The sequence below is a fragment of the Grus americana genome, chromosome Z (assembly GCF_028858705.1).
Source record: "Grus americana isolate bGruAme1 chromosome Z, bGruAme1.mat, whole genome shotgun sequence".
NCBI lineage: Eukaryota > Metazoa > Chordata > Aves > Gruiformes > Gruidae > Grus > Grus americana.
The window spans coordinates 16,041,746-16,069,107 of NC_072891.1; the positions used below are offsets into that span (position 1 = coordinate 16,041,746).

At 41.9% G+C, this 27,362-nt stretch overlaps 2 protein-coding genes across 3 annotated transcripts in view; one reads left to right on the plus strand and one right to left on the minus strand.

Moving 5' to 3' along the window:
- Nucleotides 1-1,758: 1,758 nt before the first annotated feature.
- On the plus strand, nucleotides 1,759-13,072 carry PTGER4 (prostaglandin E receptor 4). The gene is made up of 2 exons (XM_054810856.1): nucleotides 1,759-3,164; nucleotides 10,917-13,072. The coding sequence occupies exons 1-2, from the start codon at nucleotides 2,334-2,336 to the stop codon at nucleotides 11,508-11,510; spliced, it is 1,425 nt and encodes a 474-aa protein (XP_054666831.1). The 5' UTR covers nucleotides 1,759-2,333; the 3' UTR covers nucleotides 11,511-13,072.
- A 5,133-nt stretch (nucleotides 13,073-18,205) lies between these two features.
- PRKAA1 (protein kinase AMP-activated catalytic subunit alpha 1) overlaps nucleotides 18,206-27,362 on the minus strand; it is an 87,658-nt gene continuing 78,501 nt past the window's right edge. Inside the window, exon 5 of one of the 2 annotated variants that reach the window (XM_054810280.1) lies at nucleotides 18,206-20,995. In XM_054810280.1, coding sequence (XP_054666255.1) covers nucleotides 20,645-20,995 — 351 coding nt within the window. In that variant the 3' untranslated portion in view covers nucleotides 18,206-20,644. The remainder of the gene's footprint in view (nucleotides 20,996-27,362) is intronic. The other variant, XM_054810282.1, reaches the window with a different exon arrangement.

Genomic DNA, 27,362 nt, shown 5'->3' on the forward strand with positions numbered 1-27,362 from the left:
ACCTCTACTCCCACATGTAGCTTTGTGCTTGTGACGGAATGATTTTCTGATTTTATAAAAGATAAAGAGCTGTCAATACCAGAAAAACATTTTTAAAAAATCTTTTTTCTCTGAACAGACCAGACCACCACCACCACTACTATCATTTCTTTATCTCTATATGTGTTATTTCAAGACCAAGTTTTTTTTCTAAAACTTAGTTTTCAAAGCAGTTAGATAACACTAAAGAGCTGATCAAATAAAAAATAGCTTTTTTCTTCATGTCTGTTCATACAGCATTGAAAACTGAAACTCTTTGTTCTCTTTCCCACAGTACACACTCGTGCTCCTTCGTATATTTTGTTCTGTCAGTACTTTTGCTGTTAGTATATTATGATGTTATCGTGACTTTACCAAATGCTACTAAGTCCATAGGCATCACTTTCACAGACTTAAAAAAAGAGAGGGGGGAGGATAGCAAGACTGAAAAAAAAGATCAGACTTTTATAATACTTTTGCCTTTATGTCAGAGAAGAGATTCTTGTAAGGATATAAATATAATGCTCCAGGGCACAGGTTTTGTGTCCTTTGTAGTAACTGATGTCACCTAATGTACAAGAAAGGGTGTTAGACCAGCTGGATCTGGGTGTCTGATCCGGTATGACGGTGAGAACCTTCATCCCTGACCCAACTGGACGCTAGCACTTTCCCCTCCCAGCAGCAACATCCGTCACCGTACCTGTTGTGGTGGCAGATTTTTGTGGATGTTTCTGGACTAGGGACTCTACCACCACCAGCACTTGGGTGAAAGCCACCACACAGGCATCACGTAAAAGTGACTGCTGTCCCTCCATCAGCCCAGATGAAGACTGAACTATAATTGTGAGGCTTTGCCAGCAAGTGTAACCCTATTTCCAGTTCATTCGTGATCCACTCACGGTCAAGATAAAACCAGTTCTTGAAACAAACATACAAACACTTCCCTCGAATGTACACACACCCTTCCTGTGTTTAGTAACCTAACAGAGGCCAGATATAGGCAGTGCATCAGGAGATCTCTTCGGCAGTGGGAGACACCAGTCGTCCTCGCCTGATACAAAAGCGTCCACTGCCAGCTGTCGTGCTCTGCAGTATCACCTCGCTGCACCTGCCCTTATCTCCCTGATAAACGGCGCGGTCGCAGTCTCTCCCAGCTGCCACTCGTGAATCAGCAGCCGGTGAAAGGGCGCCGGGCCACCAGCCCCGTCCTGCCCGGGGGTGACATGTGCTCACACCCTGCGAGAGGCAGGGTCCGGCGGGGGCCGGGCCCCTTCCACGGCTCCCCACAGCAACATGGCGGACCTGTCGTGCACCAGGCCAGCTGCTCGGTAAACACGGCTCCCTCGGGGTGCCCGTCCAGCAGCGCTGCCCTTTAGGGGAACGTGCGAGGAGCCCTTGCTCCCACCCATTACAACCGAGGGACTGGCTCAGTGGGTATACGGAGCTTCTCGGCCGCGGGCGAGGAGACGGCCCAGCGGGGGCTGCGTAGGCAGGTGCCCCCGGACCGCCCGGTGGCCGCCGCCCCCTCACACACAGACACACACACACTCTCCCGCCGCCACCAACGGCCGCCCGCCTCCCCCTGCCGGCGCCCCGCCTCGCCCCGCAGACAGCCCCGGGCGGAGGTGCCCGCGCCCGGCCCCGCGCAACCTGCCCTCCCCGGCGCGGCCAATGGGGCGAGAGGGCGGGGAGGAGCGGCGGGAGCTGCCCTGGCCGCCCCCGCCCTTCGCAGCGAAACTCGGCGGGAGCGCTGCGGGGAGTTAGACGGCATCCGCGACGCGCAGCGCACCGCGCCGCGGCGGAGGGAATGAGCGGCGGCCACCGCGCTCCGGCACCTTCCCGCGCCGCCCCCGGGGGCACCTGGAGCCGCCGCCTGGACCACGGCCTCCCCAGCGCCGCGCTGAGCTCTCCTCGGCGTCGGTGCGAGAGGCAGTGAGGCGGCTCGGTTCCGCTCGGCTCCGCTCGGCTCCACGCTCGGGCCGCCCCGATCCCCCTCCGGGCTGGGCGGCGGAGCGCTGCGGTGTGCGCGGGGAGAGCGGCGGCAGGAAGAGCAGCTTCCACTCCCCCGGCTGCAGTCGGTCGCTGCCGGACGGCACCCAGCTTCGGCTCCTTTTTAGGACTTATTTTTTTCTTTTTTTTAACTAAAGCACACCACTTTTTTTTATATATACTTTTTTCTTTTTTTTTTTTTTTTTTACTTCTTCATTTGAATTTTTATTTTCACGCTAGACTATTCCCTCCCCTTCCTTACACTGCCTTTCCTTCTCGGACCCACTCTTGCCTCTACTGGACTCCCCAGCAGCAGTGTGGACATCATGTCCTTCAACCCCACCATCATGCCACCTGCGAATGGCTCCGCCAACGGGACTGCCGGTGGAGCCGAGGGCGGGAAGCCCCCCACCATCCCCACCGTCATGTTCATCTTCGGCATGGTAGGCAACCTCATAGCCATCGTGGTGCTCTGCAAGTCCAGGAAGGAGCAGAAGGAGACCACTTTCTACACGCTGGTCTGCGGGCTGGCGGTCACTGATCTCTTGGGGACCTGCTTGGTGAGTCCAGTCACTATTGCCACTTACCTGCAGAACCGCTGGCCGGGAGGACCAGCACTGTGTGAGTACAGCTCCTTCATCCTCCTGTTCTTTGGACTGTCTGGCCTCAGCATTATCTGTGCCATGTCCATAGAGAGGTACCTGGCCATCAACCATGCCTATTTCTACAACCATTATGTAGACAAGAAGCTGGCAGGGCTCACACTCTTTGCCATCTATGCCTCCAACGTGCTGTTCTGCGCCCTCCCCAGCATGGGGCTCGGCAGATCTACCTTGCAGTACCCTTACACTTGGTGTTTCATAGACTGGCGAGCAAAGGAGGCCACCCATGCGGCATATTCCTACATGTACGCCGGTTTCAGCTCCTTCCTAATAATGGTCACTGTGATCTGCAACATCCTAGTGTGCGTGGCCCTCATTCGCATGCATCGCCAGTTCATGCGACGCACATCCTTGGGGACAGACACCACCTCCAGCCGTTTATCTGACTTTCGCAGACGCCGGAGCTTCCGTCGGATGGCTGGAGCAGAGATCCAGATGGTTATTCTGCTCATTGCCACTTCCCTGGTGGTGGTCATCTGCTCCATTCCTCTGGTGGTGAGTAACGTTATTCAGCTCTTCTTCTTTTCCATCACCCGCACCACTGAGTCTGTTCTCCTTCTAGTCTGTGCTTGCAGGACAGACTCCTGTTTAGCTGGTGCTGCAAACTGTTATAATAACTTAAAGGCTGTTAGCATACATGCATGGTGAGAGAAGGTTGTGTTGATTTATATTTACAAGAAAAGAAACATGCTTATCCCAAGTCCTGGGCTCCTTTCATTGGTTAAAATACAGCGCCAAAAATTCTCAATAATTTTTCCACTGTTCAACTGGAATCCACACAGCAAAAATCTTACCGACAGCTAAAGGCACTTTAAAATTCACTTCCAAAATTAATTTGTGATGAGTGAGGTTTGGATCTGGCCTGCATTTCTGGATGTTTACTGTGTTTTAAAAATGTGCATGCTGTTGCTGAAGGGTACAGCGGTCCTTGATGTGCGGAAGGAGGACAGAGCTCTGTTCTCTTGGCACCAGCAACATGCAGGGTGCTTCACACCTGAAACTTGAGCCAAGCTTCCCCTCCTGAGGGATTCACCCACCATCTCTGGGGTAGAGCTCACACAGACATCCCTCCAGCAGCTCCACACTGTGGGAGGAGTAAACTCGGTGGAACCTCCTGTTGGTGTAATGCTCTCCTAAATGACAGTTGGAGGAATCTGGCTCACATAAACCTAGAGATCATACCGAAATGGCAAACAGCATTACCACTAACCATTTGCTGATTTTGTGAAATGGCTGACACAATTCGTGTCATTAAATTGAACATGCAGGATCCACTTATATTCCTCCACCTTATCCCCAAGGGAAACAAAAAAAAAAAACCAAAACCACCAGCTGGAGGCTCAGTTCTTGCTTGCCACCCACCATAATAAAGCTTGGTGAACTTCTCTCCTCCTCTGGCTCAGAGACATTAAACAAATAGCTGGCTTGCCTTATTCGCCACCTTCCAAAACACAGCGTAGGGAGCCAAGCAGTGGTTGTCAGACAGAAAGTGTTTTTAGAACGATTGTTTTAAGAGAGTTTACTGTTGGTAGGGTGATCCCCCTGTCGTAGAGGGGCTACAAGGTGTGTGAAATACAGCTGGCCAGCTGCAGATGCAAAACAAATAGTGTATACCACGGTGAGGAAGTTTAGAGAAGTACGTGTGAACAGGACTCAAGAGGTCGGCGAGTCCGTCCCCCTGCTTCAGAGCAGCTGTAATCGCAAGGGTCGGGCCAGTTTTGCCACATTACTGGAGCCAGTGAAGTGTGGCTGTGCTGGAGCACCAGCACCCCGGCTGTCGCCGAAGGTCATCTCCTGTCCTTCGGCGTTGTCACTTTGCGTTGTGCCATGGCAGGGCCGAGCACGGTGCCGTGTATTAGTTGTTTGACACCTGAAGGAAGCCGAGAGATGCTGTCTGAGTTGCACGCAGGGTGTCTCCGGCAGGTGCACGTGTGTGTCAGGTGGAGGAACCACGCACAACCTGCCCTGCGGTCCAGCTCCACAAACTGCAGGGGTAAGCCAACTTGCTGCACTGGGAGGCATCAGGTCACAGAGTGGCCAAAACCCAACAGTACCGTGGGTTGACAGTACTTAATTTGATTAATCTCGTAGACATTAATCTCGTACAGCTACTTTACAAAAGATCAATATCGTCCTCTCAAAAGAGATGCTGGTAAATGCAGAGAATGGCTTTTTGGAATTAAATACAGTGTCGTAATGTGATACAGGGTGTCAGCTGACGCAGTTCAGCACTTTCAGAAAAAAGCCAAACCTTATCCTGTAGAGGAAGGCTGAGAAGTCTGAATGTAAAATGCAAAATGAAATTGTTCGTATCCATTTGGAGCCAGGCAGTCTTTTACAGAATATTAAAAAATGAAAAAAGGGAAAAATCAAGGGGAAGGGGTTACCAGAAAGGGAACTGGATTGTTAACAGTTAAAATTAATGAACCTCAGTGAGGCAAAAAGTTTATTATTTAAACAGTAGCTAGTGTATATAGCAGAAGGTATGTGAAGTTGCAGGTGATGAAGTTGTGTAGCGCTCTCAGACTTTGATTTCACTACTTAAAAAGGCACAGTGTTACCTTGGGAGCGTTCACATAAGTTAGCTTTTCCCTGCTAAAACAGCGCATCTTTTCTCTATCTAAAGTGAGGTAAGAGACTATCATTTCGCTTAGATGGATGACTAAGAAAAAAAGGAAGCTTTCCTTAAAAAAAAATCAAACAGCACAACCACACATATATACATCATCACAGTGTCCAGTGTGGTTAAATTTCTTCATGTTTAAGTAGCTTCTATAAGTCATTTGCTCGCGCACCCACACCCCCACCCCCGCAGGAACAAGGTATACCCATATATGCTTCTTCGTCCCATGACGTACTGCTGTGTATGCTGCTGTATTAAGCCTTCTGGTTGCATATAGACTGAGGTTAATAATTGCGATATAAACTCAGAGAAGTTTATACTCACCTTTACACTAGGAATCTCTAGAAAGAGCCGCTAGCAGAGATTGGTAAATAACTAATATAGATGTACATTTTCATGACTCAGGAAGGGGTGTTAGGGAGCTCTCACTGAGCGAGAGGCTCATCTGTAACGGGACAGTCAGGCAGTCATCAAGAACATGCAAGTGGTAAGGTGGCGGCAGCATGATTCAGATACACAAAGCAGGCTCAGAGGGTACTTTGTGACTGAAGTTTTCTGATGAGCTGACTTCCTACTGATGATTTCAGCTGAATAAACCATCACTTAAGTCAAAGCAAAGCAACTTCTAACATTTTAGAATGAACACTTTTACGACATAATAAAAGAGCAGACAGAGGCAATCCAGCAGGCTACGTTTAATAGGGTTTGACAAAAAATTTTCAAGTCTTAAATTATTAAATATCCCTGAATTAATAAGCAAATGCTTGTCTTGATTTAAAAAGTGGTTAAAGAACAGCAAGCTGAGTCACAGAGAACAGCAGTTTTTAATAATGAGATGCTCCAGCACTTAGTTTACAAGTAGGTTTGCTGAGTGTCTTCATGATTTATTCATAAAATCAGCAAAATTTTGCAGTGACAACAAGTGCTCTAACAAAATTGTGGGGGATTGTGCAAAACGCTGAATGAACTTGACAGAACTGAAGGCTGATCAAGTTTATCAAGGAAAGAAAAGCTGAATGAAAAACATTAGTGAGAGGAAACTTTTGATATAATCTGATGTGTAATCAATGTGCAGGAAGTGATGTGAAAGACGTGAAGAAGAATCTGGCAATATTTTAAAAATGAAATAAGGAAAATACATAAATTGTGCACTGACTCTTTTCTGCACTCCACACTGGTTATCTCACCCTTTAAAATATTGTGAGTTTTTAGAAAATAGAATTGAATAGAGTTAAAAGTGGGGAGTAAGTTATATTAGGAGGGATTTCCTCAAGAATAGACTTGGAATTATTATACAGGCACGCGCTACTCAAAGTCTGTAATTCAGTCCAGTCTGTCAGATACTTTTAAGATTTTTAAGTGCGTGATCTTTTTCTGATCCTGACCACTGAACATTGTCGTTAAGTTACGGTGAAGTGAAAAATAAAATAGAATTCTTCAGGGTGTACATCTGGTTGATTGCATGAAATAATCAAGAGTTTCTAACTTAATGTTTAATTGATCTAAAAGTTTTGATTTTCTTTTGGCTTGGTTGGTTTCGACTTTTCTCTTTTAACATCAGGGACTGTCCGCAGCCAACAGCAAGGTGGCAGACATGATTTTTGAGCAATGGAGTAGACACCAAGCCCATGAAAAGCAAAGGTTATTGGCTTGTAAAGCTGAAAAACTTGTTCCTGCTTACTACCGTACGGTTTTTAAATTTATCCTATCAGTATGTGGGGAGATTTTGAGGGCACGTAGAAGCTATGAAGACAATTACCAGTCTGACTGTAACTATACAAGTCACTTTATTGTACTTCATAGGATTAGAAATCATGATTTGCATCTGTAGTTAGTAAAAAGGAGAAGCACCAAACAGCATACAGGACTCTGATCCTGCAAGTACCTATCACTTGAGCATAAACTCAACAGACCTTGGAGCTACGTGCTTCTTAACGCTGTTGCAAACAAACTGCTAGTACTTTTAAGATACGTTGCTTGAATTCTATAGCTACTAAGCTAACATACAAAACTCATTATTTTGAGATTTGAATTGTTCTAGTTTGTTTCTTTCTTTAATTAGGATTTCAAATTGCACAAAATCAAGCATCAGATTAACTAACTTAGTAGTGGATTCCACTTAGTCGGCATTTACTTTGACGATGCAAGACAATATCCTCTATCATGCTACCTCCTGCAGCAGAAGACTTGTAGCCAAAACAGGATACATCTCTTGCTGTTCTTGTAGATGATACATTAGTAAATGCTGTTTCACCACATGTAGAAAAATTACAAAATTGACATTCCAACACATATTAATTTTTACCTTATTGTGATATAGATGTAATCGCAGTAATAGGTCTGAATTGATAAATGTGTTTGACATTCAGGGGGCCTTTCTGGAAAGTAGAAACAGTTTTGTACAGTCCAAATTTTTTCACTAAATAGATCTAGTTTATGAATCTTTAGCCTATACATGCCGCATGTCTGTTAAAAGGAATTAAAGCATACAGAGATAACATAAAGCAAGCTGCACCGCGCAATTAGCGATTGTCCTTTTCAGCCACAGTCAGCAGTTAAAGACATTTTTGTCTTTCCATAAAGTCTACCAGGTAGACAGAGAAAGGTGAAATAAGTACCTCAATTTCATATGCTGCTTATCAAAAGAACAATCCCACTATTAAATCACTGACGTGTAACTATAGTCAACCAAGTTGAAAGAAAAAAAAAAAAAAAAAAAGAGTCAAGTCTCCAAAGTTGTACTGTGTACTTCTTTAGCTATCTTCAAAGTGTGCCTTCTGGTTCTGTGATCTGGATGAATTTATCAGCAAACACCCCTCCCTGTCACACCTCAAATCTTCCCAGTAATGACTTCATTTAGTCGTATGAGCTGCTAGAAGGCCTCCACTCCCACAACACTGTCCTTTGGACTCCTGGCTCTCAGGCATATACCTGTCCAATGATCAACTGGTCATATACATAGACTAGCATTTACACACTTTCGGGGTGTATTCCCCAGCATAAGGAAAAGTCAGTACAGAAAAAGAAAAGGAGCATTTGTTGTTACGGCACAGGTTAAATCCCCTGGGAAAATTTGACCTTTGTGTATTTATATATTTGACCTTTGTATATTTATACATTTGACCTCTTATCATTTTGGAGGGAGGAAAAAATCTCACACAAATGGTCAAGCAGGTATTTCAAGAACAGATTTTAGCTGATGCCGGACGACGTTGCACCAACTTACTTTTCAACCTTCCAGGTTTAGGAATCCCGACTGCTGCCTTTCAGGTTCGGCGCCGGTGTCGCTAGCAGCAGCTTTACTTGCTCGAGCTGATAAGTCGAGTCACAAAACTTGTCCCCACCGGCGAAGTGAACCAGTGGTCGCCCCTTTGCTTTCGCGGTCCCGCTGCGGGATGAGATGCGCGGTGGCTTTGGGGCATCAGGCTGTGACGTGGGGCATCCGTGCCACCTAGCGGTGGAAAGGTGTCCTCCGGCCAGGTGAGGCATAGGCTGGCCTCCTTCCCCCAGCACCTCACCAGCCGGGCACAGCAGGCTTTAATTATGGGCATTTTTAAGGAATCGTCAATGAATACCAGCCGAACGGTAGAGATTTAAAAGTTTTGGCCGCTGCAGGGGGTTGGTCTTCTCTCACTACATGGAATCGTGTAGTGATGGGTATCAGATAGGAGGCTAACATAAATAATGAAAAAATTTAAAGCAAATAAAGCTTAATAAAGGAAAAAAAAAACCACAAAAATAAATTCAATGTGCGTAGGAGTACTCTTTAAAGTACTTGAATTGCATATTTGGCTTAACAGAAAAATAAGGTCAATAAATTAGCTGTCAAAAACACATCTGCAGTGTTAGAAATCATCAGGAAAGTAACAGAGAATAAAACTCGGATCATTATATTGCTGTATAAATTCAAGATTTTCCCATATTTTGAATTCCATGGGCAGGTTTTGTTACCCATAAACCTAGCAAAAATTACTGAGAAAGGAAACACAGGCAATCATCGCTCTGACAGTCAGTTTGAGAGAGGGGCTACATGCATAGGACTTCCAAAAAGGGACTCTGCATTATTTTAAACATACCTCATTGATAGCTTTGGAGCACACTCAATCTTTGAATTCTGAGAAGCTGAATGCCACCACATTGCCCTGCCACAGCAAAAGTTCTCCAAACAGAATTGTGAAATTTTTCACTAGACTTGGATGGTTTCACATGCAGAACTTCCAATAAAAATAACTTAAGAGGGCTCTTCTAGTTTGGCTCATTTATTTAAATGCTTGTCTGACTTCTTGTCTGTAACGTCCTAGCTAGGCAAGACTTGAAAGACTTGATTCCTTTCAGGAGTCAAGGATGAGATTTTAAAAACCTCATAATTTTGCTACTAGATTTTTGCTGTATCAGATAAAAGAGATAATAAAAGGATTTATTTTGCCTTACCATAAGGAATATGAAGAGTACAGCATCTTCCATTATCAATTATATCCAGTAGCTTTCCTAGGCCTTCCTATAATTGGGCACTGCATAGGTCTTGTTAAAATGAAGAACAGCTATCTGAGACTGATCAACATAAACTCAATATGATGCCATCCTCCTTAGTGACACGGAAAAGATGACAATTGATATCAAAGATTTGGACTGTGTCTTACAGTGGCATTTACAAAAGTAGCTTCTAAAGCAGGTGAGGGACTAGGTTACTGGGTTTTTTCTTGGATTCAAAGGAAGAAGCTGAAGAAGGTATTTCTGTATAGAAGACAGGATCCTTTAGTCTTAAATTTTGTGCACGATAAACTAAAATTGCTAATTAAATAGTCATTTCATGCAGCAGCTTCAACATCTTAAATTCTTGACCATTTCATCAGTATTTTTATTCTTTTTAAGTAGAACCAAAATGCTGGCTCATGTAGGAGAGCAGAGCATTGCATTCCAGTGCTGCAATCATCTCATCATCTCGACCTATTAAAAATCTCCTAGCTGGAGGACCTTTCCTTTCTTTTTTTTTTTTTTAAACATTTCTTTTTTTTTTTTTCAAGCCATGCTGTAGCAAGCAAACAGTTGAGGGTATACTAACAATTCCAGTAAGGACAGGTGCCAGCAAAATGCATTTCTAAACTTGGGAATCGACAGCTCTGGACTTGTTTCCAGAGTCTAGTGTACCTGCATTATAATCTGTGTTTGAGTTTGTTTCTAAACAAACAATTATTAGACCTTTGCTGAAGGAACTGATTGTCCAGGCCTCCTCAGTCAGATATCTCTTTGCAGGTAGCATAAGGCTTGAGGTATACCAAGGAAGCACGATACAGGTCTACATCTTTGCTCCTGAACTCTAACAGGAAAAAGGAATTTTTAAAAACATCAGCCAAATGTTGGTTCAAGGATTAATTATGAGGGGAAGGAGAGAGAAAGAGACATTCCTTTCTTGCGTGTAACAAAGGCCAATGTACAGCAGATTAATCTCTCTGAATTTTTTGCTATTTCTTAAAATAAACTCACGGCTGTCAATCTCAGAAGCCTGGCTTTGCCAGCTTCTCTCTTGTCGTAGCTTGCAGTAGCAAATCTAGATCTCTGCTTTGAAATGCAAACTTTGACAATTGTATAATTGTGTCTTTCTCTTCCCCCATCTCCTTGAGTAGGTCCGTGTCTTCGTGAACCAGTTGTACCAGCCAGAATCAGTGAGGGATGTGAGGCAAAACCCTGACCTGCAAGCGATCCGCATTGCCTCGGTGAACCCCATTTTGGACCCATGGGTCTACATCCTCCTCCGCAAGACTGTGCTCAGCAAAGCCATTGAGAAGATCAAGTGCCTCTTCTGCCGCATTGGAGGGGCTCGGAGGCAGCACTCGGGGAGCAATTTCAACTGCGTGGATGGCCACAGGACCTCCTCTGCCATGTCAAGTCAGTCACCCTCCTTCATCTCCCGTGAGCTGAGGGAGATCAGCAGCACCTCACAAACACTGCTCTACCCTCCAGAGTTAAGCGAAAGCAGCATTGGGGGTCGCGTGCTGCTTCCAGGCCCCAGTACCAGCTTGGCTCAGTCCGACACCACGTCAGTAAGGACACTACGTAGCTCGGAGACTTCAGAGTCTTCACAGGGGCAAGACTGCGAGAGCGTTTTCCTGGTGAACGAAATGAGGTCTGGTGGTGGGGCTAGCTCTGCATCCAAGGGCAGCCCCCTCCAGGTCACCTTCCCTTCAGAGACACTGAATTTATCAGAAAAGTGTATATAGATAGCCGTGAAAGGCATCAACCCTGGGGATACTTCCTGGTACATTGGAAAAACTGGTGCAATAGATAGGTGTTCTGCCTGTTCGAGGGGAGAGGGGTTCAGCTGTGCTCCAAAGGGCTATTCTTCTCTTGCCGTGTGATGGGTACGTTTCTTTTAGACTACTGAGGACTGCGTGGAACAGACACTGCACTTGGGCCCTGCCATCAGAAATGGTACAAAGCAGGTCTGACGGGATTGGAAACATGAACTGCCTTGTCTTGTTCTGGGACACGGGAGAGCTACTGGGCCTCTGGAAATAGAAAGACCCATCACTTTCTTTTTTCTTTCTTTCCCTTTCCAAATCTGGTAGAACTGTGTTTTCTCTCCCCATGGTTGCTCAGCTATCAAGAGTTTAAGCTTCTGGTACTAGAGCTGAATGTGAGGCAGCTGCTAGGAACCGGACAGAGCTACTCTGAGAGCTGCCTGGGGCAGGATTTTAAAGTGTCTCACTAAAGCATGAAAATGTGAATTTTTACTATTGTTTATATATCAAGACTGAAAATATTTAAAGTCTATTCTTCTCTATGAGAAGGTTTTTTATTAATACAAGGTATACAGAAACGATTGCCGGCCTTCTCTCCCTCCAGTATTTCCTGCTGATAAGACATTCTTGGGTTAGATATGTTCTCCATGCTAGATTCACAGCTGATGAGGTAATTCTCTAGCTGAGCATACATAAGCACTTTCTGAGTGAAATGGGAATATGTGCGCTATTAAGAGAGAAAAAGAAAACACTTCTTTCAGTTAAGAATATTCTTTTTCAGTATATGTACATACTAAAAAAAGCCAGATTTTATGTGCTGAGAATGTTTCTCTGTATAACACATCTGCTCCTCTCCAAGTACTTTGGCCCACATTCTGCACACACTTAGGCACACACTTAACGTTGCCCATCAGAGTAGTCCCTCTGCTGCCAGGGAGACTCCTTACATGTAAAGTTAAGGACATCATATAGAAGTGCTTTCAGTATCAGGGCCTAAAACTTTCAACCCCTGGTTAATAGTCTTAATATTCACTTTAGTTAAAGCATCACTGATGTAATAAAGGTATTTTTTTCATAACATTTATCATTTTACTTTAAATAGTAAATAGAATTTTATGAGTGTGTAATCTGATACTCCATCCAGTAAATGTACAAAACCATGGAAGCAGAATCTTCATTTAAAAGTATAGGTTATATAGAAACATATCCTTGTCTTGCAGTCCTTGAAAATCGTTTGTTCCTAGAGTTTTAATGGCAAAACACATCACCAAAACCAGCTGTTAACCACTGACAAAAAGGAGTTTTGTGTTATATGTTGTAAGGGTTAGATCTTGTTCCAGAAACACTGTTTATAAAAATAATTCTGTACAGATATTTGGAGGATGTTTTGTCAAATACTAAGCATGTTATGCTGCTTAAAGTGTTTTCATGTGAAATGCTTTATTGTAATCTTGAGCCTTATGTTGATATGTTTAAGCAGTTGTACTGACTAAAGTAATTTTGGAGATCACAATTAAATGGAAATGTTCTGCTTGATCTCAGAAGTTTACGTGAGTCTGCCATTCAGTGCCAACTCCTCCCCTTAACAAGCCTCCCACCTTGGCAAGCTTTGCACTCAGCTGCCATCAAAACTTACCTTGTTCTGTAAGTTTCCAAAACACCACAGAACAATCACCATCAGCGAGAGGCAGCTGTCTTCAAAAATGTCCCTAAGAGCACTGACATAGAGCCCTGAAAATTCTGCATGCAAACAAACAAACAAAAATTTAAAAACTACACTCAATTAAACCTCAGGCCTGCTCCATTATTTTCCTTTAACAGGGGAGCAGTTGAGCTAATTTGCCTTGATACATGTAGAAAGTGCGGTTAAATCTCTACACAAATATTTTGCAGCAGAAGCCACCTTTCCACCAGGTAAGCTGGAGAACAGTATTACTCAAGTTCTTACTGCAGCTAAATACTTGCCTGAATTCTTTGCAATTAAACAACTTAACTATGGTCTGTTGCTTACTAGTGACCAACAAATTAAATACACTCATCGTACCTCCTACGACAGGAAATAGTACCTGGCCGAGCAGGAAGGTGGGACTGCCGCTGCAGATACAGCACCTGTACCAATACTGGACCACACCTTTGCAGCTGGCCTGAAGCAGCACACCAGTGTTATCGGTGCTGTATGCAATGGCAAAATTAAGTATCTACACTGTATAATAGGTATTTAAATAAGCAAGGGCTTATGATGTTTTTCTATTATTTTATTAATATTACTTTATTATTATTTCTCATCATTACTGATGAGAAGTACATGTGTTCTGGAAGACCTATAAGCAAGAACAGACCCTTTTAAGTAGCTGACCTTCCAGCTTCCCTCAGCAAACCTCAGCCTGAGGTGTTCCTCCTGCCCGCAGCATTGCGGCTCTGTCAGTAGTGGACTGCACTCATAGCACACATCATCAACGCTCCCTCCCTCAGTAATGAACTCAAGGATTCTCAACCAGCCCACAGATTACAAAGTCCTCTGAGCACTACTGGTATTGTCTGCCACAACTCACTGGCAGCGCACAAAGACAGAATGGGAGCACCTCTGCTGCCTGTTGCAAACACAGATGTAGTAGCCTGGCTAAAAGGACTGTGCAAGCGTGCCTTTGCTTAGAGTGACAGACCATTACGTGTCCCTCACCTGCCCAACAGTCCTGCTCAGCTCTGGCACCCTCCATGCTGGCCACAAACACATTGCTGAATTACCTTCCTCAGCCTCCCCAAGCACAACATGTCTTGTAAAATTAAGCTACAAGTTTGTAGAGATTAATTTGCCACACGGAAGTTGAAATGTTATTTTCTTGCTAGGTATTATGAGTAGTTTCCACACGTTCAAAAGGGCTTCCCTTCTCACACATAACAGCTCCCTTCCACTCCTGGTCCCCAGAGATCTATCTACCCCCAAAACAGCCCGTCTTCCACATCTGTATCCACCTTCCTCAGTACTCTGTGTTCACAAAAAATACGCTAATTTGCCATTAAAAATTTTCTCATACCAAAATTGTATCTCCCTGACTCAATCCTGCTAGTCCCGTGAATGGCAGTCCCGTCCCTCACTTCCAGCAGTCTGTCCTGCCCACACATCCTGGAACACTGCTTCACAGAACCCTTTCCATCCAGAAGTATTGCTAGACATCCCACCCCCATCCCACACCTCAAACCCCAGCCCTAACTCAAGTCCTTGCCCTGTGGCACAGCTTGGAGGATCTACCCATCATTGGCAGGATGAGAGTGGTTTCTATAAAAAATTGTAGATTAATTTGAAGCTCTGGTCAATAATAAACGGGCATTAGGATTGCGCCCAGGTTTAGGCTGTAGGATATACTGACAGAGGGCTTGGATTATAAGGGCAGGTGGTAGGATCCTGTTTTACATAAAGCTTATACATCTCTGCTCTCTTCAACACTAGTGCTTCCTAACCCCATTAGTGCTATAGGCGCAAAGCCAAAACACTAATGAAATCAATCATCGAATCACAGAATGGTTTGGGTTGGAAGGGACCTCAAAGATCACCGAGTTCCAATCCCCCTGCCACGGGCAGGGACACCCTCCACTAGACCAGGTTGCCCAAAGCCCCATCCAACCTGGCCTTGAACACTTCCAGGGAGGGGGCATTCACAGCCTCTCTGGGCAACCTGTGCCAGTGCCTCACCACCCTCATAGTGAAGAATTTCTTCCTAATATCTAATCTGAACCTACCCTCCTTCAGCTTAATGTCATCACCCCTTGTCCTGTCACTCTATGCCCTTGTAAACAGTCCCTCTCCATCTTTCCTGTAGGCCCCTTCAGGTACTGGAAGGTTTCAATTAGGTCTGCCCAGAGCCTTCTCTTCTCCAGGCTGAATAACCCCAACTCTCTCAGCCTGTCCTCACAGGAGAGGTGCTCCAGCCCTCTGATCAGCTTCGTGGCCCTCCTCTGGACTCGCTCCAACAGCTCCATGTCTTTCTTGTACTGGGGGACCCCAGAGCTGGATGCAGTGCTCCAGGTGGGGTCGCACAAGAGCGGAGTAGAGGGGCAGAATCACCTCCCTCGACCTGGTCACACCTCTTTTGATACAGCCCAGGACACGGTTGGCTTTCTGGGCCGCAAGCACACATTGCACAGTAATGTTGAGCTTATCATCCACCAATATCCCCAAGTCCTTCTCCTCAGGGCTGCTCTCAATCCATTCTCCACCCAACCTGTACCTGTGCTTGGGATTGCGCCAACCCACATGCAGGACCTTGCACTTGGCCTTGTTGAACTTCATGAAGTTTGCACGGGCCCACCTCTCCAGCCTGTCAGGGTCCCTCTGGATGGCATCCCTTCCCTCCACTGTGTTGACTGCACCACACAGCTTGGTGTTATCAGCAAACTTGCTGAAGGTGCACTCGATCCTACTGCCCATGTCTCTGACAAAGATGTTAAACAGTACCGGTCCCAGTACCGACCCCTGAGGTCACTGTTCTCCACTGTTCTCCACTTGGACATGGAGCCATTGGCTGCAACTCTTTGAGTGTGACCATCCAGCCAATTCTTTATCCACCGAGTGGTCCATCCGTCGAATCCATGTCTTTCCCATTTTGAGACAAGGATGTTGTGTGGGAAAGTGTCAAATGCTTTGCACAAGTCCAATGTAATCCACTATCTTCAAATGGCACCAGCCATCATCCTAACCTTGCTATGAAGTTTTTAGCTCTGCTCCTAGACACAACTGCAAATATATTATACTACAAGGCAGATTTACTATTAGAGCTACTAAATGCCACCAGACTTTTCCACTCCTAGGCCTTATTCTAAACCCACATGCTTTACTGAATCTGGAAACCAACTGAACTCTAAATCACCTGTTTTCTGAAACTCAATTAGTAAACTCATTCCCCACCTCTAATCTTTCTCCCTGATCATTTACCCTCTACAACCCTTATTGCTCCTAGAGTTGTGGCTCTTAGAAAATCATCCCTCAAAACCAGGCCAGCACATCTCATAGGATCCATCAATCATCCACGCTCATAAGCTCCTCCCGCTTCTAAACCAGCCCTCTCCAGAGATACCACAGGCCAAGGACTCCAATCCATTTGAGAACATGATGTTCATGATACCGACCTACAATAAACACATGGTGTCTGCAACCTGCCAATAAACCAAGCACACATGCTTCTGCTCTCCTGTGACCCAGTCCTAACTACACTTACTACAGTTTTATAGCTATTACATGACCTCAAAATAAATTAAAACAGCATCTGCCCTCAACACTAGTTTTTACCTCCTTCTCCCTGGTTTTAAGATCTGGGGGGCACTTACCTTATGGCCAGGTAAGTTTCCAATGCTACTTCTCTAATCTTGATCCTCAACACCAACAGACACTCAGACAACTTTCAGAAACGAAAAGAGTAAACTGTTACATTTGCTTTTTTCCCCCTCCATAACTACTTTTAAAATCCAGTCTCTTATGGTATTATCGAATTAGAGTCACTATTGTGTTATCTGATTCATACTTTTTTTACCTTCTAGTATTGTCGGATTTATTCTCTCTCAGTATAATCTATGTTTAAGTTTTTTAAAGATAATTAACTCTGTCTATAAGAATGGAATTCATCTGCGCTGTTTCAGCAAGTGAAGTTAACTCCCAGTCACCTTCAGCTTCCTTTGTAGTCAATGGAAATAATTAGGCACCTTGGGAGGCTGATTCAACTCATTCTAAGATATTTATCTAACACAAGGCATATGAATGGCCCTCTGAGGCTGTGTATTTCTTTCCACTGGATATAAAGGGATTCAAATGGAAAAAAATATATTTAAATGTTTAACTGTGGATTTTAAATTAATCAAAATTAATCCACCTAACCTATCATTGTTGTTGAGATTTCCTCTTTAATGACAGTTGCAACACTTCAGTATTTTAATATATGACTCATATGGAAGGCAAACACATGGAAGGTACTGCAGCCACTGCCACTAGTGATGATAAACAACAATAAAAATAAATTCCCCATGGCAAAGTGGGAGTGCATTTCACAGGTATCTTATTTTTGATAACAAAGGCTTTCTCCCCTGGGTCCCTCTCATTTGGATACCCCTGAGAGGTTTAAAGGCACTGAGCGCTACCTTGTATTAAACATTTTTCCTGAGATGTCTTTTCTTTTTTCTTTTCTTTTCTTTTCTCTTTTCTCTTTTCTTTTCTTTTTTCTCTTTTCTTTTCTTTCTTTTCTCTTTTCTTTTCTCTTTTCTCTTTTTTCTTTTCCTTTCCTTTCCTTTTCTTTTCTTTTTTCTTTTTCTCTTTTCTTTTTTCTTTTCCTTTTTCTTTTCTTTTTTCTTTTCTTTTCTTTTCTTTTCTTTTCTTTTCTTTTCTTTTCTTTTCTTTTCTTTTCTTTTCTTTTTTCTCTTTTCTTTTCTCTTTTTTCTTTTCTCTTTTCTTTCTTTTCCTTCTCTTTTTTTCTCTTTTCTCTCTTTTCTCTTTTCTCTTTTCTCTCTTCTCTTCTCTTGTCTTCTCTTCTCTTTTTCTTCTCTTTTCTCTCTTCTTTTCTCTTTTAACTGTAACATATTAACATGTTCAGCAGAGACAGACGAAACTAACTGATTAAATGAGAAACATTCCAAAATGGTCCATGATAACCCTTATTCTTGTTATAACCAAGAGAATAAACAGGCATCACTGAGCAGCAGAGAAGTCAGTATTTTATTAAAACAGATCCAAAAAATCCCATACATGCAAAACAAGGCATGCTGAACAAAAACAATGTTGATATCATCAATTTTTGAACTTCTTCCCAGTTTGAGAAAACAGTGTCACGATAACTTATCTGTTCTACATTGTTCTGCGAAAACACTATGATCCTGACAATACCTCGAATTCATAACCTCCCCTAATCAGAAGGAAAACACATTTAGTAGAGGGGATGGAAACTACCACCCCTTGAAGCTGGCATGGCCACTCGGCCTGATGGTGTAGATGCACACCTCTCCATTAGTTTGGCCCAGCAGTGCTGAAGTCAATAGGAATTCTGGGAATCAGTTCAGTGGAAACAGATTCTGTGATAACATGGACCTCTGAAAGGAGGGAGGCAGTCATTCCTGTATGAGTAAAGGCGTAACACTGATGCAAATATAAAGCGCAAAGAAAGAAAAGATGTGTTGGATTATAGCCGAGGTCCCTCAAAATGAAAACACACCTTTCGGCTTCTCACACGTTTCCTTTTCTAGACAGAGAATGTCTCTTCTTTGAAGAAATCTGTCCAAATCCTGCTCATACTAACTCTTAATGTGGCTGAATAGATTGTATTATTTGTTAGGAAAAATAAGATTAAGAAATTCTTCAACTGGGACAATTTAAACCGTCTATCAAACCATATCTTAATCAAATGCCTATTCAGTAAGCATTTATGATCTACTTCTGAACTGAATGAACAAACAAAAATGTAGCACGGTGATGTTTTACATTTTTTAATATATTTTAGTCCCTGTAATTATAATTATTTTGAATACTCAGGAGATGTTAAAAAGTGTAAATTTTTGTGTGTGTGCAAGCACAGATCTAAAAATTCACGTATATAGAAAAATATACTCAGGAAGAATCTTGGAAAAATTAATGAAAATTTGTAAGTATAACATGGCTAATAAGTTTTGAAAGGGATAATTAATTTCTGCAAAGACAGTAAGTGTCCTCTTAAATAAAGATATTCAACTAAAAGTATGATCTGAGATAATTTTTCTGCAATACAGTTTCCATTGCAAAAATCACTACACTTTAGCAGCATTATTTCCTTTAAAAATATGTTACTTCGAAAAGAGAAATCAGATTTGAAAAATGCAAAGATTATTGATTTCAAAAGGTTTCACTTGTCTTCAAAATCATTAGTCAAAAAATCTTTTATCATGCAAAATGTTATCAAAAACATGTAGAAATGACATGTTACCAATCCTGAATTCTCCAGGAATCCCTTAGTTGACCATTTTTTGCAGTCTGGTTAGGAGGTGACCACCTATCTCTTCCATGCCTCCAAGACAATGAAAAGAGAGCAGTCTCAGCACAGAACACACAGAAACAGCCTGACTTTGTTTCTCTGAGCTGCCCATGTGAGGAACCAATGGCCACCTTCCCCTAAAGACAGACGAACACTAAACAAAACTCCTCCGTTATGCCTTTCAGTTACCACAATGAGAATACCCACCACAGCATCCAAAATCCAAAAAGGATAAAAAGGGAGACTTTGGGCAATGCTGTCCTGAAAAACTGGTTCACTAAGAACACACTTTAAATAGCAGGTCATAAGAATTAGGAAAAACAAATTGACTCCCTTTATCAGATTAGCCTCACTAGAAAAGACTAAACATAATACACTTCAGACATACCTATCTCCAACTCCCACCATTTTACTTTTGGTGATGTCTGTAGCACAGTACTCAAGATAAGGAACAGCCAGTTTCAGTGTCAGCTGAATGTTCTTTCTTCTGGTGAAAGACTTAGTAATACCTAAGCATTCAGGGATTTGTTTGGTATAGTATTTCCTTCCATCTAATCAGAAAGTGTTTAACCCATTCACCTGTGAAAGCAACATAAAGGTTTCTGCTGATTTCATTTGAGTACAAATCAGATGCCAGATTTATCACACACACACAAGCAAAATAATAATCCATCTCTGTTTCATATGAAACTTCCTCATACAAAAAGTAATCAATGAAGACTTCTGATAACAGACAACAGTTCACACTTTAACTGCAAGAAAAATAATGTTAATGAATAAGGACTGAAATAGATTTTTTAAAAAGCCTTTTTTCTTTTACTGTTTAAATAAAAGCTTATTAACTTGTAAAATTATGAAATACATAAAGATCAAAGCAGCTGTTAGAATGTAGTTGAGCATTTTAACATTACATCTGTTCATCAGATTTTTAGAATCAACTCTTGGCCTTCTTCTCTAGAACCAGGGGTGGAACAACAACTCAAGTCATTGCTTTCAATTTACAAAAGAAAAATAATTTCAATTCTTTTAATTTTTGTAGGCTCTCCCACTGCTTAAAAATGAAAACAAAGCAAGCCCAATGCAATAAATAACACTAGTTCTTAAAACAGTATGGCAACCCATAAGGCTGCCCTATCGGGCTCTGATGAAAAGGGTTTCATCAGGAGTTGTAGGACAATCCTCCTTCTCAGTAACAGTCTCTACTGTGCCTGAAGCAGACACAATCACTACTGTTTTAGCTGCTGAAAGAGCTTTCTCCTTCTCTGCGATGGCAGCACAGACTGCCACAATTTCATCGCTTTCAAAGTCATAGTCTGGGATTGATTCTTGTGCAAGTTGTTTTTCCTTTGCCAGTGCTTGCACTGCCTCAGTCTTTGTTGCCTTCTGCTGCTCATGTAGTTTTCTTGCCCAGGAAAGGTCCTCTTTCCATACTTCAGGGTTCATTGGAAAGATGTGTAAGGATACCTGGAAGCTTCGGATTGCCTATAAACAGAATGGGGAAGAAACAAGGATTGGACACTTTGAAGTCTATATATTTCATGATAGAAATAAAAAACAAATTATGTACATCATTCAAGCAAAGACAAAAGTGATTTTACTCCAGTCTGTCTTTAGTGGAACAACCCTCCCTCGATTGTAAGTTCAATAGCAGCATTACCCCCCAACAACTGTGCATACAAGTGTCTCAAATTATCAAGAATGTATGAACAACCCCCAGGGCACAAATAAAAGTTCACATGTCAAAAATAATATTGGAATTAAAAAGGTAAAAGCAAAAATAATTTTTGTTTTGGTGGTTTTCTATGTCACTTTTCTCCTATCATCAGATGTAAGGGAAGACAAAAGCAGACAGATATGGTTTAAAGAAATATAAAATAGGGATGACTGGGATTTGAAGTATCACTAATATCACTGCTTTTAAATTAGCATGTAGTCATTTCACATACAGACCTAATACTACAGTAATCCTAGCCCCATGATAACCAGTTTCTGTAACACGTTTGTGGTTGCAAACACACTTACCTAAACAGGAAAAATTAGACAAATAAACTCCCAACTCGGCAAGCTGCTCTAATAAAGAACTCCTATAATCTTATAAACTATGTAATATTAATACAATTAAGTATAGCTGATACTGTTTCTCTTGTCTTTCACCTCAATTGGGAAAAGTCCCACAAATACAAATACTCAACACAGAAGTTGTTAAATTTAAAAAAAAAGTGACCATTTAATCCAGTAGATGTGATACTTGGCAATAAGAAGAGATTGCTACAATACTGCAAAAATGCTAGACCAAGAATTACAACTGTACTGTATTTGTATTTATATTAACAGTGAAAAGGTCAAGACTGACCTTACCTACTAAAATTATGCGTATTTCACATTTATGACTGTATGGTCAGTTATGGAAATGGCCACCTGAGTGACCAAACTCTAAGTCTGATGAGGTACAGAAGCCTTCCTGTAGGGTGGGAAAACACTGATGATATAGATTTGGATTATATTTGGGAAGAGTTCTAGCAACTTGCATATAAAGACTTTAAAGATGTGCAAACAACTATCGAATTCCATATTCTATTGTAATTTATAAATACTTAAAGTGTGTAAATTAATTTGAAAAATCACAACTTTTCATCTGCATCTGCATCTGAATTGCCAATTCATCCTTCTGCTGGCACAGATTAATATATAAACTCTGTATGACGTGAACTCAGCAGACAAGAGATACAAATCAGATTTAAGAGATGCTGATTATGCTATCAGTACTGCTGCTGTTGTAAAAGGCAGTCTTTCAGTTCCAGGAAAAAAAATACTACTTTATTATTGGTCCACAGCCAGTTTTGAAGTGTAGGAGCATGCTGAACTTTAAACAGAAGGAGGAGTGCAGTTTAATTCTTGCAAAACAGTGTCATTTTATTCAACTTTGCTAGCTTTTAATTTCCACGGGTAGATGAGCTACAAGTAAACATTAAATGCTCTGGTTTTTTGTATTTCTGTTGAGAACAAAATATAAACAAACACAATCTGCTTTTTAAGCTTTCCGTGACAGAGGCCCCCTAATTAAAGTCTGTCTATATAGTTATGTTCATGCACAATAAACAACATTAAACACAGTAATCAAATATAAGGTAACATTTGATAAGCTTAGAAGCTGCCTTGATGATTCATACAATACAGCATAAAATGATCATCTTAGCAAATCTATTAGAAAAAAGATTTTGTGTGACATTTTTATAAATTATTATTATTAATAATAATAATGTAAATTTTAAGTGCTGCAAAAGAGCAGAGGGATAAATTTTAAAGCAGTAATGTAATATTGAAAAATACAGAATTGTCATCCACATAAAATTTCATGCTGCCACTGTAACTGCTTCCACAGCCATTAATTTCTGTGAAGACAGAAGAAAAGGAAATAACAGTGCTACTTTTAATTCTCCCACTGATGGAAATGTAAATCTCCTTCTCCAACTGCCTGTCTGGCATTATAGGAAAATGTGATGGCACTAGATAAACTTGGTATTTCTAGACTAATTTTAAAGGGCAGCTGTAGTCTTAGAGACCCTGCATGTAAGGACTATGGGATTTTAAATCAGTACGTAGTCACATACCTGCTTTTGCTTCTGCAGGGAAGACTACTATAAAATCTACTGCAAGACGAATTACAATAATTGAAGAATTTGTACTTTTAGATTACTTTACATTTCATCTCACTAAAGGGTATTCTGTAGCAAACAATCTTTCATTTGTCCCATGAGCAGAATCTCTTCTGCTGATTTGCAGAGTCTTTAAACATCAAGGGCAGTTTTGATCAGGCTACACTTTTTATAATATGTTTTTATAACACATGGATCTAGTAACTGTCACTATACAGTGACCATTAAAAAAGGTAAGGGAGCATTTTAAGAGATTATGCAGTTCACATCTGCCCCCAAGGTTTGTATTAGGCCTTTATGTTACATCTGACGGACACTTTCGGACCTATTTCAAAGGATGTCCATCAGTGAAGATATGTATACATCTGTAAAGAATCTTCTTCTGTGTTTAATGATCCTTACATCTTTTTACAGCATCCAACATAATACTTGGGCTTGGTACTGGGGGACGAGAAACTCGACATGAGCCAGCAGTGTGCGCTTGCAGCCCAGAAAGCCAACCGTGTCCTGGGCTGCATCAAAAGAGGTGTGACCAGCAGGTCGAGGGAGGTGATCCTGCCCCTCTGCTCTGCTCTGGTGAGACCCCACCTGGAGTACTGCGTCCAGCCCTGGGGTCCCCAGTACAGGAGAGACATGGAGCTGTTGGAGTGAGTCCAGAGGAGGCCACAAAGCTGATCAGAGGGCTGGAGCACCTCTCCTATGAAGACAGACTGAATGTGTTGGGGTTATTCAGCCTGGAGAAGAGAAGGCCCCCGGGACACCTCAGAGCAGCCTTCCAGTACCTGAAGGGGCCTACAAGAAGTCTAGAGAAAGACTGTTTACAAGGGCGTGTAGTGACAGTACAAGGGGGAATGGGTTTAAACTAAAAGAGGGTAGATTTAGATTAGATTTAAGGAGGAATTATTTACGATGAGGGTGGTGAAACACAGGAACAGGTTACCCAGAGAGGTGGTAGATGCCCCACCCCTGGAAACATTCAAGGTCAGGTTGGATGGGGCTCTGAGCAACCTGATCTAATTGAAGATGTCCCTGCTCATTGCAGGGGGTTTGGACTAGATGACTTTTAAAGGTCCCTTCCAACCCAAACCATTCTATGAATCTACGAAAATAATTTATTGGAATTTAAGTCTTATTTCTTTTACTACTCACTGTGAACATAAATAATTAATTTTTACAGAAACCTGTAGCATAGAGATATCACAAAATTTTAGTGTATTTAAAGACTCCTTGTTACATTTATCTTCTTTTAAAAAAAAATTCCAATTATTTCAGGTATTTTCACTCTAGTTTAATAGTTTATACAGTATAATCTGAGTGGTAGATATCTCTTTGACTTTAAATGGTCAGGCTGAACTTTTCTGTTCAGATTATTTCTTCTTTTCAATAAAAATTTTCTCTCTGGAAATTTCTTTTCAGCAAAAATAATCCTTCTGTCTTCAAAAACAGAGGTGAACACCTAATATTTTGTGGTTCTTACATTTACAAAACCATCTTATTCAAAGGTTCTGGTCCTCTCATGTTTTGGAGAAAACACTTGCACTATAGCAGGCAATTTTACAGATGTGAAAGACTAAACATACCTATTGGAATTCAGTCAAGATATAAACCCATAAAAGTCTTTGCTCCCATTTGGTAGATGTCTGTGAGATGATGCTAGCTTAATTCTCCCACGCTGGAAGTTCTCCGCTGCAGAGGATTTATGCAGTGCGGATCAAGATGCTTCACCCCAGGGTTGACTCATGTCCTCCCTGGGGTGCAGTGCCTGATGGCTGGCACCAGAGGCCAGAGGACACATGCCTGAGCCTACAGGTACGAGAAGAGAACAGGAACGCAATGGCCTGAGGCAACTGACAGAAAAAGACATCCCCAGTTTCTTTGGGCCCAGGCACACACCTCTGTACAGACTAGAGTTTCAGAAAATTTCCTGTCAGCCACTGTGTCCACTTCAAGTTTCTCTTCAAGGTGCCTCTTCCTCACTTCCACAGCTTCCTTCTTCCTCTTCTTTTGAAGAAGCTTCCATCCTCCTCTTGTACTTTCTCTTGCTTTGGTGATGTACTCCCATTTCCCAGACCTCCTTTTGTACCAACTCGCATCTTCCCAGCCCCCTCTCCTCACAACGCTTCCTGCCCATCTGCCTTTAGACCTCAGTGAGCAACCCTGCAAGACACTGCAACATGCTCTGCAGAAGTCACTGCTTCAGGCTGCCTCTACCATGCAGATCTGTATGCCGTGCTCGAGGGAACAAAAAACATCTATCCCATCCTACAAATCGACATCTTTAGCCCAAGAAAATAAAGCCTGAAGTTATATGAATACTCTTAAGTCAGGAAAATCCAGGAGGATGGAAAAGTTACCTATTACCAAATGATACTGCTAAAATTATTACAAGGAATCTTAAAATAATGGTAAAACAACTTTCTTCCCAATCCCATTTTGTCATATACTCTGCATCTGTTTTAGCTAATGCTTTTAATTACAAAGTCTAAACGTTGAGAGGATGTACTTCATCACCACAGTTAAAGTCTCAAAAGTTCTAGGCATCTGACAAGAGTAACAGGAGGTGCCAGCTAAGTCAGTGGGGAACACTCGCAAGAACTGAGCACGCCTGCCAGGAATGTGGCAGAAAGGGTGTTTGAACTTTTGGAGACTTGCTTGCCATTCTGCTTACTTGACTGAAAATAAGAATCACCTCTGAGTAGCAGATATTTTCATGCATTAAAAAAAAATCATTAGGTGGGTTATCAAAATACATTTATGACTTCCAACAGTGGTTAAAAAAAAAAAAGATTTCACTTTAGTAGCTGGAAACTGCAGGGCTGACAGAGGACATCTGGGGAAGCTCGTATTACTGGGTATTACCTAGTATTACCTATAACTGGGTAGGACCGTTTAAAGCTGTTGAAAAGAATTTAACAGAACCCCACTTTAATTGACACAGCATTTAATTTTCTCTCTAATTTAATACGTCCCAAATACTATGCACTAGAATGTGTATGTAGCTGCAGTGTAGTTCAAGATGGAGCTGGCAGGACAGAAATATGCCCTGTCAGATGTTTTATTTTCAAAATAAATGTCTTTTATCAAATCCTGATAAGGAAAGCAGTAGCATTTGAAGTGCGACACAAAAATTGTAAATGGAATATCAAGAAATTCTAGGCCAAAATTATAAAACAAATTTTTAAAATTGCATTGCCCCTTTTTCTTTACATTTATGCACATAAGAAGAGTAAGTATCAACTGTATTAATATAATCACAAAGTTAAATACTCCATCACTATAAAATAATCCACACCTTTTGTCATGCCTGGGAGGAGGATTATCACAGCAGTGTAATTAAATGTTTTAATCTCATATAAGTCTATAAAAATAAAATCTGAGTTATTTATCCCCTCAAGTTGACAGGAACAGAATCTGAAGCACAGACTTAACTGGTTTTCAATGGAAAGCAAACCATCAGTTTCCTTTTGATTACCAAAATCTTTATGTTTGTACACACTTACATTATTAATGTTTTGAAAAATTCTCTCAAATTCATTGTTATGTTAATTAGCTGGATTGAAATAAAATGCAGTAATTCCTCTCTTTGCTAGTACATATTCCCATCATTACATGAAAGACCTAAAACTATTCCTTTCAAGAGAAATAAAAGAAAATGGCTGATGTGAGGACTCATATTGCCAAGGCTTGTCCTTCAAAACATCAAACAAAAAGCAAGCACAACTGGTTCATGTTTACACATCTCCCCAGTTAATGTCATAATCCTCAATACCCCAGATTTGACACAGAGGCCTCAGCCCACCACAGGGTAAGATTAGGTCACAGAATCTCATGATGGTGGAGGTTGGTCGGGACCTGCCGAGGTCATCTGGGCCAACCCCCTGCTCAAGCAGGGGCCAGTTGCCCATGATCATGTCCAGATGGCTTATGAATTTCTCCAAGGTGGGAGACTCAGTCACTTTCAGTTGGCAGATGTTTTTTTTTTTGTGTTTAATGCTGCTTTTGTTTTCGTTTTTTGTTCGCTGGTTTAATGAAAGCGTGGGGCTCCCTCTGTCTCATGGGAAGAACTGTTTTAATGAAGGTATCTGTGGGAAACTGTTACTGCTTAAGTTGTCATCACCAATACAGTAAATATCATTTATAAAAACAAACATTTACAATTAAGCGAGAGAAATATTACAAGCCTGACTACAGTT